The following is a 16,024-nucleotide window of genomic DNA, read 5'->3' on the forward strand; positions in this document are numbered from 1 at the left end:
TGTCTGGGATCATCCGTGTGTGTGTGTTGTGTGCATGTGCGTGTGTGTGTGTGTGTGTGTATGAATGAATATTCTACCCTCCCCCTTTCTACGTATACATACAATGTATGTGAACAGGGAAGAAAATGTATGACTTTTAAAATTTAAGTGAATATCAAACATGCCTGGTTTCAATGTTTAAATCCCTGAGTTCAATGTTGGAATTCTTCTAGATAAAGTTTTACTGTCATTAACCTCCTCAGTTTAATCAGTGAGCCCAGTTGGCCACGCTGCTGCCAGATTGGCTGTTGTAGACACCATGTGCTTTCATACAGATAACATTTCTTAATCCCTGCCTGGGTAGGGATACTGCTAAGAATCTATTCAGTCTGCAGAATGATGCCTTTATAAAATTCAGTACGGACGGTATTTCCTGTGGGTGGGGAAAATGACAATTCTTATTTTGGAGTTTTCTTCCTCTCTTTAAAATCCCAGAATTAGTTCCCTTTTCTTCCATTGGGGTCTTGTTGAACTAAATTCAAGTGCGTAGATGGCCACAGAAATGTTGTTAGTGACTAGCATGGCATTTGCTTATGGGCCTTTCTCCTCTCTTGAGAACCGAGTCCTTTGATTTATCATCAGTTATTCCCCTTTTAACCGGAGCCATGAAGTAACTATCCTGGAAGCATCAGAAAATGTCTTCGTATCCTTAACAAAAGGAGCAAACTCCTCTGTCTCCTCCTGCCAGCCCTGTATCTCTGAATGGGAGGGAGAAGTTTAATCGAAGGGGCATAGTTTTAGATTTAAAACATATGAAATCATCATAGCTTTTATAGGAATAAGGTCATGCACTTTGGGACTAAGGGAAACCTCATCAGAGCTATCTGTGCAAAGGCTCAATGAGGAGGCATTTGCGTAAAGGAATTGAACATGACAATTAGTAATAGGCTATGTGGTTAAGTAATCCCTGTAGAATTTTTGAACCTCAGTGGGGTTCATTTATTTTGCCATATATGAAAATAAGGTCTTTATACTTAAATCGTTTTGCCTGGAGAAGCATCTAGTACCAAAAGAAGAAGAAGAAGAATTTGAGATTTAAACCCAAGCAGAGGTCCATGGGTCAACAAAACATTTTCTTTTCGATGTTCTAAGACCCTTGAAGGTAGCACCAAGTTGGGCCGTAGAAAAAAGGTTTTACTGATAACTGCAGCTCCCTTTTTCTTCAATGAAACAAAATTAGAGGATAACCTCCTTTAAAAAATCAACTTTGCATCTTAGATTAGAATTTAGTATTTTACTTTTGACAAGGGGCAGTTTTGATAAACATTGTTACATCTCTAAGAAATATTGCTTTGCTAGATAAAGATGAAGTTTAAAATCTAGGGAACCTAGCCTACTTAACAACTACTTGTGAAATGTCACATTGACTTGTGAAACATTAAATGGTTCCCAAGTTCTTAGACTTATCTTAGTCCGGTGAGTTGCCTTCAAATCTTTGTTAGCATAGTTCTCATTCCTAGTTTTTAATTGTGAAATATTTACTTAAAAAACATAAAGCACATCACACCTGAATTTTTGTTTAGGAACATTTAAATGTATTTTCCTTTAGGGTCATGGTGTGAGTCCAAAAGGCCCCTTAGAGATCTTGTAGGTGAACCTCTTCACTTGACAGATGAAGAAAGTGAGACTCCGGGAAGCAGTGATTTGTCTTTGGTCATACATATAGATTCTAAGGAGGGCAGCTAGCTGGTACAGTTGGATAGAGCACCAGACCTGGAGTCAGTCAGAAAGACCTGAGTTCAATTCTTGCCCCAGGCACTTACTGAGTACCTTGGATAAATCACTTAGTCCTGTTTGCCTCAGTTTCCTCAACTGTAAAATGAGCTGGATTAGGAAATAGCAAACCTCTTCAGTTTCTTTGCTAAGAAAACCCCAAATGGGGGCACGGTCGGACATAAACAATAGATTCTAACTGCTTAGACTCTGTAAGCACTTAATATTTAGTACTAATTAATATTAAATACCCAAAGATAAGAAGATGTTAAGCCCTTGAGAAGACCACTGACTCTGGAGATAGAGATTCAGAGTTCAAATCTTGCCCTTGATGCTTATAGCCCATGTGGGCCAGCCATTTATGCTTTCCAGGCCTCCATCTACTCCTGTAAAAGTGAAGCCTGAGGTCCCTTTTAGTTCTAAATCTTTGATCCTATGGAGTGATGAAGCAGGTGAAAAAAGTGTTCGTGTGAAGAAGTAGAGGAAAAAATTCATAGCCCATCTAATAAAATTCATAGCCCAGGGTCTTTGCCTATTAAGAATGTGGTGATTGCTGTATAGTTGAAGTAGGAAACCCCCAAGGAATTGACTTTAAATATTAGTTGGAAGGGATTATGGTGAAGTGTGGACTGGATTCTTGGTATGAAAATCAGCTCATAGTGCATTGTAGGGTTCAGGCTATGACCTAGACTTATGTGGTAATAGTGGGATTAGGTAGATCCAAAAGATATTTTGTTTTATTTTTTAAAAAAATATACTTTATCTGAACATTTATTTTAAAAAATTTTGAGTTCTAAATTCTTACCCTCCCTCTAGCCCTTCCCTACTCATTGAGAAAGCAAACAGTATATCAGTTATACATGTGAAGTCATGTAAAACACATTTCTAAATTATCCATGTTCCACACCCTGCCCTCTAAAATAAGAGCAAGAGAAGGAAAGTGAAAAAATATGCTTCAGTCTTCACTGGAAGTTCACTCGTTCTGTCTCTGCATGAAGACAGCATTTTACATGAGGAGTCCCCAAAGAGCATTTTATAGAAAGATATTTGGAGTAGGTGGGCCCTGACTTCTACTCTCCTTCCTCAGATATTGCTTCCTTTTCCACATTCTGTGGTCTGTCAAACCAGCCTTCTCATTGTCTTCACCTTACAACATCCTGTTCCCTATCTCTCCATGCCTTTTCCCAGGCCCTGCCTCTTGCCTGGAATTTACCACGTCCTCATTCCTCAGAAAATTACTAATTCAGAAAGGAACTTAAAAACCTTTGCCCATCCTCCCAACTACATTCTGCCCTTCCTCAACAACAGACTTGTATTTGTTGTGTCTGTTTAAGAGAGACAGTGTGACTTTGTGGATAGAGAGCCGGTTTCTGACACATACTGGCCTTGTGACCTCTGGGCTAGCCACCCTTTCAGTGCCCCAGGCGACCCTCCAGGACTCTCTTACCAAGAGAGTGTTGACTTGCCCTGGTAGAGAGAGTTTCCTTACCCTAGAGTTCTATGCCATTGAAATCACAGGTCTAGTGCCTGTCACTATCATTAATACAGAAGGTGTCTCAAGAATCTTAGGATAGCTTTAAGTTATTCAGGCTTTTGGGATGCCTATACATGTATATCTCCCTGGTAGAATGTAAACTCCTTGAGAACAGGGATTGTTTCATCTTTTGTTTTTTGTAGCTTCTGGCATATAGAATGCACTTAATAATGCTTGTTTATTGATTGAGGATGAAAACTAGAAAAGATTATTAGATCTAGCAAGAGAGGCATTTATGAACTTCAGAGGGCTTGTTCTTGTTAGAGTGGTGGGGTTGTAAGCCAGATTGCAGGTGTTTAAGGAGGTAGGAGGTAGATAGAAAGTGAAAGCAGTGACTGGAGACCATGTTGGGTTTGGTAGTAAAAGGAAAGATTGGATAATTATTAGGATAATAGTTTTGGGTTGTTTGGCTTAGGTTTTTCTTAGTGGGAAGCCTGAACACTTTGAAAATGGAAGGGAAGGAACCGATGGAAAGGGAGAAGATGAAGATGAAGAGGGAATATTTTGGGGATCAGAGTTCTAGTAGTGGTGGAAAAGGTGTGTGTGTGTGTGTGTGTGTGTGTGTGTGTGTGTGTGTGTGTGTGTGTGTGTGTGTGTGTGTGTGTGTGTGAATACTTTTTCCCAGTACTAGAAGGGAAGGATTGGAGAGTAGATCTTAATCATATGTTGAGAATACTGAATAAATGTGAGAGGGTTGTATAGGTTGTTAATTATTATCATCATCATTATTACAGTTTCCACCACCTAGTTTGTAATTCAGACATGGCCTTTTATTATTTCAGATAGGAAAGGCTATGAGTGCATTACCTTTTTTTTTTTTAAACCCTTCCAAACAGTAAACATGTGGTAAAGGGACATAAGATAAGGGGAAAATGTTCATTAAAGGCCATTGACTGGGAACATTGTTATTACCTGTACTCTTTGTGGAATATGGGAGAAGGGGACAGGGTTTGAGACCTATTCTTCTCATGCCTTTCAGTGTTACTACTAAAGGCGAACCTTTCCAAGTTTACGCAGCTAGGTAAGATGTTGAGACTTTTCTGTTTGTAGTAGATGCACATTTCCTATGAAATAAATGGGGCATGACTTGAAAAAAAAAGAAGCAAACTAGCACAAACATTAATTAGAAAAGCAGGTTCTATAGCACTTTGGTATTAGCTATAGATATAAAAAGAGTAATCTAGAATTTTCTGTTAGGATTTTATTTATTAAAAATTAAAAATAAAAGCTTAGGTTTTCAGCTTTTTGGCTGTTCAGGTATCTTCATTATGGAGAACAGGACAAGAAAAAATTATTGTAACATTTTCACTTTGTTAGAAGTGTTCATCATTGGTGACCTTGTCTTTCCTAAAATTTTGAGCAACTGTTACCCTTCACCAAAGAGTCCTTAAAATTGAATGGGAAGATCAGAGTCAGAGAAAGAGACTGCAAGTTAGAGACACATTGAATGAATATGAATAAGTGGGTTGACTTAAAACACGCAATATAGAAGGACAGGATGATGGGAAGAGGATGGGAGATCTTTCAAGGGAAGTGGAACTGAGGTGGCAACAGCATGGCTGGTGTAGAACTTGAAAGATCTGGGACATTGTAGTCCAGTACAGTAGTAGGCTTCTGAGAGTTTTGTGCTATTGGGTAGACCCTTTGTTAGGGTTAACTTACATACCCACTTTCACTTTCCCCATTTACATTTAGTGTGACATGTGTTTTCCATAAAAAGGGGCAGGGTTTGGATTATGGTTTGACTTCTGATTTACAAAGAGTTTTGGATCTCCTATCCCTAGTTTCTGCTCTTGGCTGAACTCCTTAGCTCTACAGGCAGGCTTCCCTAGAAATATAGATGTATTGAAACAATGGAGACCTGAAGTTGCATATTTACGTGTGGCTTGGTACTTGAGGGCTCTTAGGAAAAAACCTTACATGTGGCAGAGATGGCAGTATTGTTTGTCTAGGCAAATTTAGTGATATCAGAGTCCCCAAAGTTGTTTCTCCTCCCCTACTTTCTCCCAACAGTTGCTGACCCAGAATATTATCTGGCAAAATTCCTATATAATTCTGGTTATACCAGAAATGGATAATTCTGGTGCATGGGTGTGACCAGATAACAGTGCAGTGGATGAGTGTGTCATATGGGGAGAGGCCTCGGGAAGGGGGAAGCAACGAAACTTGTCATCCCTCTCTTCTCACCCTCTTATTTCCAAGCCGCATAACATGAATCCTTTTCTTTTTTACTATAGCCTGGGAGTGCATATTGATCTTGGCCTAGTATTTCAGACAGATAAAGTGGATGTCCCTCTTAGCTGTGTTAAGGCTTGGTGTGATGGCTTGGGAAAGTGGATAGGCAGAAGGAGGAGTTGGTACTGATCCTGTTTTGAGATCATTTTCTCTTAGGTGTGCCTGGACTGATGCCGATTTGGCATGGTTCTCCTCCTTCCTTCACATACGTTCACTTGTGTAGATTAGTGGCCTTTTTCCTTGCCAAAGCAAACTCCTCTTCATACACAAATGATCCCATTCCATTTTGTTTTCTCCAACAGATTGCCCCCTCTGGTTATCCCTAGTCTGCCACTGATACTCAGTTGCTCCCCATCTATTGACTTCTTTCCTACCGCCTACAAACATGCCTGCATCACCACTATTATTAAAAAAAAAAAATGTTGATCTACCCATCCCCAGTAGCAACTATCCTGTGTCTCACCATCCGCAATAGGTCCCTCTACTTTCTTTCCTGTCATTCTCTTCTTAAGTCTTTGCAGTTTGGCTTTCTAACTCATTAAACCAAAAATACTCTCTCCAACGTTACTAATATTCTCTTAATTGCCAAACCTGATGGCCTTTTCTCAATCCTCATTCTCCTTAACCTCTCTGCATTTGACACTGTTAATCATATTCATAAAACTGCTCTCTCCTAGCTCTCCTCCTTTTCTGATGCTTCTTCTCTGTCTTTTTTGCTGGCTCTTTGTCCAGGTCCTACCTGGTAACAGTGATTATCCCCCAAGGTTCTGTTCTCCCTCTATGTTAAACATTTTACTTGGTGATTTTATCAGTTTCTCTGGTTTCAGTGAACATCTCTAGGCAGATGACTCTCCACTCTATTTGTCCAGCCTCACCTTTCTCCTGATCTCTAGTCTTCTATTTCCACTTCAAATGTGTTGTACAATAGACATTTTAAAATCCACATATCGAGAACTGAACTCATCTTTCCCCCTAAACTCTTCCCTCTTAACTTCTCCATTATTGTTGAGAGTACCTTGATTCTTTCAGTCACCAAAGCTCATAACTTAGATGTCATCCTTGACACCTTGTTCTGTCTGTCTCAAACCTATATCCAATCTATTTCTAAGATGTTGATTTTACCTTCCTAATATTCCTCCCACATGCCCCCTTTTCTCTTCTGATACTGCCCCACCCTAGGGCAGGCCCTCATCACTTCACATCTGCACTATTGCAGTGGCCTGCTGGTGGGTTTTCTTGCCTGGATTCTCTCCTCACTCTAATCTGTTCTCTATCCACCTGCCAAATATGTCTTCCTAAAACATGTCTGACACCCTCTTCAATAAACTCCAATGGTTCCCTATAAGCAAGAGCATCAAGATAAAATTCTCTGTCATTCAGAGCCATTCATCACCTGGCTTCTTCCTATCTTTTCAGTGTTTTTACACCTTACTGCCCCCCATGTACTCTGTGATCCAGTGATGCTGGCCTCCTTGCTATACCTCATACAGAGTCCACCATTTCCCAACTCTGGGCATTTTCAATCACACACAGACACACGTCTAATTTACTATTTTGTTATTGGGGTACTTAATATTTTTTCCAAGTGGATTATAAACTCCTCTAGGGCAATGCCTTTCATTTTTGTCTTTGTATTCGTAATCCAGTGCATGGCACACATGTATTTAATGCTTAAATGGAAAACAAATGGATTTTTACAGATGCAGCTTTTCCATATCACACTTTGAGCTTGTAGTCCACTAAAACCCTCAGATCTTTTTCATGCAAACTTATCTTCAGGTATGCCTTTACTCTTTTACTTGGTGAAGTTCAATTTTTGAACCCAATTGAAAAATTTCACATTTATTCTTATTAAATTCAATTTTATTAGATTTAGTCCTGTTGAGATTTTGGCACAGGGCAGGGCAGTAGGAAGGGCTGATTTTTGACATCAGCTATTTTAGTTTTGTGTCATTTGTGAATTTTATAATCGTTATATCTCTCTTTTTGTGCAAATTTTAGATAAAAATGTTAAATACCAGAAGGCGAAGGACAGCCATACACAACCTTGGGGCTGGAGATCAACTTCCAAGTTGGTCAGGCCACCATTTCTGAGGCTACTGAATTGTACTCTGTTGCATGGCTTACATTTGGTGGCCTCAAAGAAGAGAAAGGCAGCATGATAAACTGAGCTTGGAGACCTGTGTTTGACTCTCTCCTCTGACATTTCGTTTATGTGTAACCATGGGCAGGTCACCAGACTTCCCAAAGCTTTTACCATTTCTTCACCTGTGAAATGGAGATAACACTTCTGCTACCTTCTTCACAAGATTGTTGTGTGGAGAGTGCTTTGGCAAACCTTCAAGTGCTATATAAATGGGCATTATTATTTAGAGGATTATAGCTTCTAGTTTCTCAGTGACTATTTTATTTTCCTGTTTTTCATTGTGTCACCTTTACCACCACGGATGGGGAACCTGTGACCTCAAGACCACATGTGGCCTTCTAGGTGCCTGGGTGAGGCTTTTTGACTGAGTCCAAGTTTTACAGAAAAAATCCTTTTATTAAGGGAATTTGTTCTGTAAAGTTTAGATTTAGTCAGAGGGTTGCACTTTTGAGGACCTAGAGGGCCACATGTGGCCTTGAGGAGGGAGGTTCCCCAGTCCTACACAGTCTGCCCCCTACCCAATAATTGTAGTCATTTCGATTCATGAGCTACAAAAGAGGGGGTTATGCAGGTAGAGGGGGAGAGGAGGAGTGGGAATAGAAAAAATTGAAATGGATGACCTGTTCAATATTTGCATGTTGCTTACTCTTTTATTTTTTAGTAAACCTTATTTTATCTATTACAATATCTCATTCCCTGGAAGATGTTGATTTAGTGTACAAGGGAGGTGTTAACAGGGTGAATGTCATTTCACCGAGGTTAGCCATATTTATGTTAGGATTTTGGATGTAAGGACAATTTGCATATTTGATGTTTAAATTAAATCCCATAGCTAAAATCACTTTGAGGAAGAAAACCAAGTGGCAAATCTTTAGGGAGTACTTGAACAAAAAGGATGGTTTAGAAACATATCCTCGCAAGCTCTTATAAAATATCTCTGATCATTATTTTGTACTACTCAGCAAATTCCAGTATGATTTTTTAACTTAGCAGTTAAAACTAGAAGGACCAGAATTTAATTTAATTCCTCAAAGGTCCAAGTTGCATCGATTTAAGTAGTGCATTTTTTTATCCATAAGGCAAAGAAAATAGAGATATTAAGATGAAAATTTTTATTTCTAAGTAAAATTATAATTTTTTGTGTCATTTGATGTACCTGGTACTTTTGGCATGAAAAGTTCTTTTTTCTTGTTGCTTCTTGAGTTTTTTTAGGACAGATTTCCCTGTTACTCAGAAAGAACCCTTTATCTCAAGGTCATTCTTTTTTGGTAACTGTTATTTTGTAGTATGGACTCCTGTAGAAGCCATAGGAACTACCGTTTATATAGTGTTTTAAGGTTTGCAGATCACTTTATATTTTATCTCATCTGACCTTTACAACTACCGTGGGAAGTAGGTGCTGTTTTTCTTTCCTGTTTTACAGATGAGGAAACTGAGGTTGAAAGAAGCAAGTGGTTTTGCTCAGGTTACCTAGCCAATAAGTGTTTGAAGCAGTATTTGAACTCAGGTCTTAGCCCCCTACCTATTACACCACATCTTGCAATACCAAGTGTGTTTTTGTATTAATTTAGTGACCATATCCTTTATTTAATTGTACTGAAAATAACAAGTTTTACCTCAGTACCATGACTTTCCTCATTCCTCAGGGACCACTCCTGTGTCTTGTATCTGATACTATTTCAATAGATATGCTCTAATTTTACTTCTACTAGAAAGACCTGCAGAGTTTTGGATTTTTAGTGGTTTACAACCATTTATAACTTTGGTTCTGAAAAAAGAAGCTACTTTGGCAAAAATTGTACATCTCCAGGTTGGATGTTTAATGTAAAAGTCTACATTTAGAGTTGCTGCCTCTTAATTAGAATGTCTTGATACCTCAGGGACAGGATTGCATTATCAGACTATGTTCTTTTTTATAAAGACACACAAAGACACAAGGACCCGCTGCTGTCGTTAATGCCTGTATGGCATCCAGATGTGGTACCAAATTCCCTTGACAGAGGGGCAACCTCATTGTTTCCTTTCTTTGTTACAGAAGCAAAGCCAGACAATGAATCGAGCTGTTCGCCTGCAGCTCAGGAACTGTTGACGAGACTAGGATTTTTGCTGGGAGAAGGGATCCCAAGCACCGCACACATAGCCCTTGAAGAAAAAAATGAAGCCATGGTAATGATTCCTGTGGAAGAGAATGCTCTTTGTGCTTATCCAGAGGATGAATAAAGCAATAACCCCTGTTCTCCTTGTCCTCCTGTGGGGATAGCGTGTTTAGGCAATTAATTTGGTGTTTTCATGTATTGAAATGTATTTCAACAGTTGGTTGCTTTAGGCAGCAAAATTTGTTCAGTGAGGTGGGTTGGGGAAAGGTGGACAGTGGCAGAATCTAAGAATTAATTTATGAATTAGCCTTCTGCCTGCCATCGTTAGATGGTGGCTGCAAATATTTAAGGCAAAATAGCTTAATGTCCCTGATGCTGTCAGCTTTAGCCTATGTTTTTTTGATCTCACATTATTGTAGCTGTCCCTCCTACACTTAAAAAAAAAAAATCTGAGATTCTTTTTTTGAGGATAGATGGGGTGATTTATGTGAGATAGAGCAGAGACAACATATGATTAGATCAAATGGCTTCTCTAATGAGATAGTACTCCCACCTCCCCAGAAATGCGGTGCATGCAGTTTGTTTCATGATGTGTGCTTGTGAATAGAAATGAGTTTGATGCACCAGCTCCCCCTCTGCAAAGATATCATGTGTTGATTGAGATCACGGAGTAGCCACCGATCTCCTCTTACCTTGATCCTGTACCCCATAAATCTTGAAGAATGGAATGCAAGTTGCAGTGTTAGTAAAACATTTAAAAAAACCCAACACAAAATCCCCCAAAACAGAGTTCCCAGAATTTCATTACAGAGGTCAAACAGCCATCCTGCCTTCTGTAAAATGTCTAAACAAAAGCAAATCTTTCTGGTGGTTTTATTCACAAATATTGAATTTCCATGAAACCCCTTCCAAACCTCTTCCTTTTAAGGCAATATGAAAAAGTAACAAAAAGAAAACAACAGAAAAAAACAGATTTAGTCTTTAAAATCGGAAAGATTTAAAGACTGCACATTTATATGTTTACCTCCCAGATTTTAAAGCTTTGTCTTTGTGCAAATGATCTTTGATTGACTGATTGATTTTAGTTTCATTAATTCGAGTTAAAAAGAAAAAGGGAAGTATGGTATATATATTGCTAACTATTCATTCCATTATCTTGCAGTGTACAGCTCCTAGCCAAGGAATCAGTCCTTGCTCTACACTAACGAGCAGTACGACATCACCTAGCACTGACAGTCCCTGCTCAACCTTGAATAGCTGTGTCAGCAAAACGGCAGCCACCAAAAGTCCCTGTGGGACCATTAGCAGCCCTAGTTCCACACTGGAAAGCAAGGACAGTGGGATTATAGGTAAGAAGCTTAATCGTGGTAATGTAATGGTTTCATGCACATTAGCCAAGGAATTATCCATACACTCTAAAAAAGTAGGTCCTTCTTTCTCTTTTTCTTTCTTTCTTTCTTTCTTTCTTTCTTTCTTTCTTTCTTTCTTTCTTTCTTTCTTTCTTTCTTTCTTTCTTTCTCTCTTTCTTTCTTTCTTTCCCTTCCTTCCTTCTTTCCTTCCTTCCTTCCTTCCTTTCTTGCTTTCTCCCTTCCTCCCTTTCTTTTTTCTTTCTTTCTCTTCTCCCTTCTTCCCTTTCTCCCTTCCTTCCTTCATTCCTCTCTCCCCCACTACTCCACTTCCTCTCTTCCTATCTCCCTCCCTCAAAGATTGCACTGTTTAACAAGAGAAAAAGTTTGCCTTCCCTCTTTTCTTTGCAAACTGTGTTCCATGTGTGGTTTACTGAAGAGTTCCTAGTCTTTGTCTTCCTTGGTATAGTGCATCTCCTTTCTGGCTTTAGAAAATTTCACAGATCAGATCTAACCCATGAGGTTTTAGTCTATCTTCATCTTCTGTACTCTTCACTGGTTTCTTTTGGGATATGAAATCCCATTCTGACATCCAGTGAAAGCATTATATAACAAGAAGACTTCTGAGCCTCAGCTGGGGTCCCCACTTACGTCAAATAACATTTCATGCATCAAAATCCCACTATAACAAAGGAGCCTGAAAGCTTTTCAGAGTCTGTTGTATTGAGACCTGACCTTCATTTGGAAGCTAAGAATTTCTGAAAATAAGTGACTAAAAATAACCCATAGAAACTAGGAGTAAGAATAATTTTAGATCAGTTTCTCAGCCCAGTCTTGACCGCTAACTAGCTGTGTGATTGTGGGAAATTTTTTTTAACTTCCCTGGACTTCCAGTTTCCTAATCTAGAAATAATAATTAATACTAATAATCACAGCTAGAATTTATATAATGCCCCTAGGGTTTGTAAAGCATTTTACATGTTTTTTCTTTAACCCTCATAAGAGATCTGAGAGGTAGGTGCTGTTGTTTTTCCCACTTTACAGATGGGAAAACTGAGACTGAAAGTAGTTAAATGGCTTGCCCAGGATCATGGAGAGAGTAAGCATCTGCGTCAGTATCTGAATTAGTTCTACTCTTAAGTCCTAGGCTCTGTCCACTACTCTACTACAGTAGCTGCCTGCTTGTGATTAGACTAGATAATCTCCAGAGTCTCTTGCAGTTTTTATATTTTTACAATTATAATAGCAGTGCTCTTCCAGACAAGTTAGCATCTTTCCTCAGTATTTCTGAAAATTTGTTTCATTATGAATTTGAAACCCCCAATGGACATCCTTAATATTGATATTTTTTAATATGTAAAGGAATGGCAAATTAAACTTTTTAGAAAAACCCTTTAAATGAATTTTTCCTTTCAAGTGTTATTTGGAAAACACATATTCAATTTTGCTCATTCTTTTTTGTGCAAAATTCTAGAAGGTTAATAACTTGGTGGCTAAAATTTCTGGGAATGTACAATGGTTGTTGTTGGTGTATCTCATAAACATCTTTGAATTAATTACTCAGCTTATGGAGGGCAGACTTCCACCTGGCCTTCCACTTTGATCCAAATCATCCCTGGCGCCATTGGACTTTGTGGCAAATTTAAGCTGTTCAGCCTGGCTTCGAGTCTCTTTCCCAACTATATTCTGAGTACCGCCTTTCTCAGCTTCCCAGCTGCTGTTCAGTCTAGTTAAACGAGGCTTTTCAGAGTCTTGCTGGTTCTCACGCTTGTTCTACCTTCTTCCAGGCTTTCCACCAGGCTCAAGCCTTTTCTGACTTGCCGCGTGTCTGCCAAATTACTGCCTTTAACACATTCAGAACTCTTCTGAAATCCCATCTCCTTCAGGGATCATTCTTGATAGTTCAGCCACTTTGTTCAAGTTGTCCTATGTTACAGTTTTTAATTCTTCTGAATTGTGATGATAGAAAATTCAGAAACAAAGTAACTCTGTAGCTGATCTTTTGTTCTGAGAACATGAAGGGAAAAAGATACTATGTTTTCTGGTTCAGTCTAACAATGGTTGCTCTAATCCTAATCTTTCAACCTCTGTTACTCACTTTATCAGAAGTCCATTCAAATACCAAACCTAGGCACTAAGGGAACTGCAAAGATAGTTGTAACAATTTCTGACCTGAAGAAGTTTATGTTAATCTGTTTCATTTAGTCAGTAAAACCACCAACCATTGAGTAGGTGCCTACTGTGTGCTAGGTCCTGGGCTAAATGTGGGTCATGCAGAATTTTGAAATAGACAATTTCACATAGTTACTTTGGAGGGAATTCTTTCATATCTCTTTGGCCTTGAACTGTCAAGTGTAGTTAAAAGTTGAATGTCACACTTCTGATTATTTACAACTGCTGTTTTCCTTTTCTGTGGAAATCGTGCCTTTTTAATGTAGCCATGGATAAAAAGTTAGACAATTTCCATCCAGTCCCATGGGGGTCAGGGGAGGGGTAGCATTCAGGACTCAGGGAAAATGAGACAGTTTTAGGTTTGGAAAGAACCTTAAAAAACTTTTTAGTAGTACAGTAGTTCCTATTTGATTTCAGGATCCCTTCATGCTCTTAAAAATAGTTGAAGATCCTCTCAAAGAACTTTTGTGTATTTGGATTATATCTATTGACGTGAAATATTAGAAATCAAAACCACCTAAAACTAATTATAAAATAGTTTTGACTTTATGGGCCCCTGTAAAGGTCTTGGGGACTCCCCAGGGGTTGGGGCACTAAATATTAAGAACCGCAGATCTATTAGTCTAACCATCTCATTCCACAGAAGAAATTGAGGCTTGGAGAAATTAAATTACCCAAAGTCATGCAGCTGATAAGAAGAGTTGGGACTAGAACCTAGGTTTCTTTTTAACATTTTAGAAAAATTAATAATATTTTATCCCTCCATTATATGTTAAAACAGTTTTTAACATCTAAAAAAAAGTTTTGAGTTCCAAATTCTATTTTTCCTTCCTATCCTCCCTCCCTGAGCAATCTGATATAGGTTATACATGTGCAATCATGTAAAACATTTACATATTAGTCATTTGTACAAGAAGACTAGGAAGAAAAAAATGAAGAACAGCATACTTCATTCTGTATTCAGACTATCAGTTCTTTTAGTGGAGGCAAGTAGTGTGCTTCATTATGGGATTGTCTTGGATCATTATATTGAGAATAGCTGAGTCATTCATAGTTCTTCATCATACAGCTGTTGCTGTATACAGTGTTCTCCTGGTTCTGCTTACTTCACTTTGCATCAGTCCAGGTTTTTCTGAAATCATCCTGCTCGTCATTTCTTATACCACAATAATATTCCATCACAGTCAATACCACAGCTTGTAGAACCTAAGTTTCTTGAAACAAAGTCCATTGTCCTTTTCCCTGTATCATTTTCCCTGAAACACCAAATAATCCTGTCAAATAGAACTTAAAATATTTTATCCTCTTTTTTTTTCTGTAATATGGAAACTCCTTATAATTTGAACTGATTAAGACTTGTTTTAGAAGCTAAATGAACCAGGAATGACCTATATTGCAAACCATATACAGTTAGTGGATGGGGAAGGAACAAGAACAATACAGTGTTGGAGATAATTTTCCCATGCTAAAAAATTTTATGTCTTATTAACTGATAGAACCGAGGCATTAGAATAAGAGAGAGGAAGGGAAAGGAAGGGGAGAAAGAAAATGGGGGTGTTGAGGATTTGTTCTTATGAAGCTGCCTGGTCAATATCATTTATTTTTCAATGGGAATAGCAATATTTGTCCTTTATAACTTGGTTCACAGTTCACAGCAGTATTCAGCTTATATTATAAGTAGGTTTTAAGGATCACATTTGGGAGAAGTTTGAAACAATATTAACCTACCCTTGAAAATTGCATGTTCTACCATGTAATTTAAGATGATTTCCATTGTGTTTCTATTTCATCTCAATTATTCTGGACCAGAAAACTCTCGGATGGAAAATCAGTGCTACTATATCCCTAGTATGCCTCTGTCTCCTGGAACTTTAAATACAGTAGCCAGACTCTGATCTTCTTCCATTGAGTTTGATTTAATGGAGGTAGAACAGATTTTAGCCTTTAGGAGCAAACTCAATAGAAGAAAGTCTGGGCTAAAGGCCAGTGAAATGCTTTCCTGGAGAACTGCCATTCTTTCAGTATGGAAAGACTTGAGTTTCAGAACTCTTCTCCTTGCCCCCCCCCCCCCTATTATTTTAACTAGAGGGGAATCCTAGTTTATCATATTTCAGAAGGCTCCAGTTCTTCTGACATAAATGTCTTTAGAAATGTAATAATTCTGTCATGAAGAAATACAGTCTAAGCTGGATAAGATTAAACAAATGCCTTATGCATACTTTTTACAGTCTTTAACTCTTTTGATATCTAAAATTATTGGCATTACCCAAAATGGAGGCCTGATATTTTTAAGTATGCCATATTAAAACCTTGAAATATGATACCCAGCTGAACCCAAACATTTTATGGTAGCTATTTAAATTAATTGTCTCAAAAGAACTTTACTTTATAAAAGTAATTTCTCCCTCTCTAAGACTACATGTTCTTAAAAATAGGATACTCCTTTGAGTGTTACTCTTTTTCATCATTTCACAAATCAGTAAGAATCATGTAAAATGTGCATATGTATAATGTATGTGAATAAGCATACATAATGCTTTGATGCTTGCATGATCATATTGATATGTGTACTCTCTCTATCACTACATATTGAAATTCCTCTATACCTCTTTGTCTTTTGTGATTCTTGTCCATGCCTTTCTGTAAATCCTTTATGAAGGAATTATCCAACACATGGAGGCATTCATTGGGTTCTTTTAATAGTTTGATAGGAACTAGCTAACATTTGGTCTTTCTATTCATT

The 16,024-nt window shown here is 38.2% G+C and overlaps 1 protein-coding gene across 4 annotated transcripts in view; it reads left to right on the forward strand.

The window, feature by feature from the left end:
- The window catches only part of TANC1 (tetratricopeptide repeat, ankyrin repeat and coiled-coil containing 1), a 259,324-nt gene that overhangs the window by 150,962 nt on the left and 92,338 nt on the right, over positions 1–16,024 (forward strand). For all 4 annotated transcript variants that reach the window (XM_072612108.1, XM_072612110.1, XM_072612111.1 and 1 more), the window contains exons 5-6: positions 9,703–9,833; positions 10,926–11,112. In XM_072612108.1, coding sequence (XP_072468209.1) covers positions 9,703–9,833; positions 10,926–11,112 — 318 coding nt within the window. The remainder of the gene's footprint in view (positions 1–9,702; positions 9,834–10,925; positions 11,113–16,024) is intronic.

This window comes from Notamacropus eugenii, chromosome 5 (genome assembly GCF_028372415.1).
Source record: "Notamacropus eugenii isolate mMacEug1 chromosome 5, mMacEug1.pri_v2, whole genome shotgun sequence".
Taxonomy (NCBI): Eukaryota; Metazoa; Chordata; class Mammalia; order Diprotodontia; family Macropodidae; genus Notamacropus; species Notamacropus eugenii.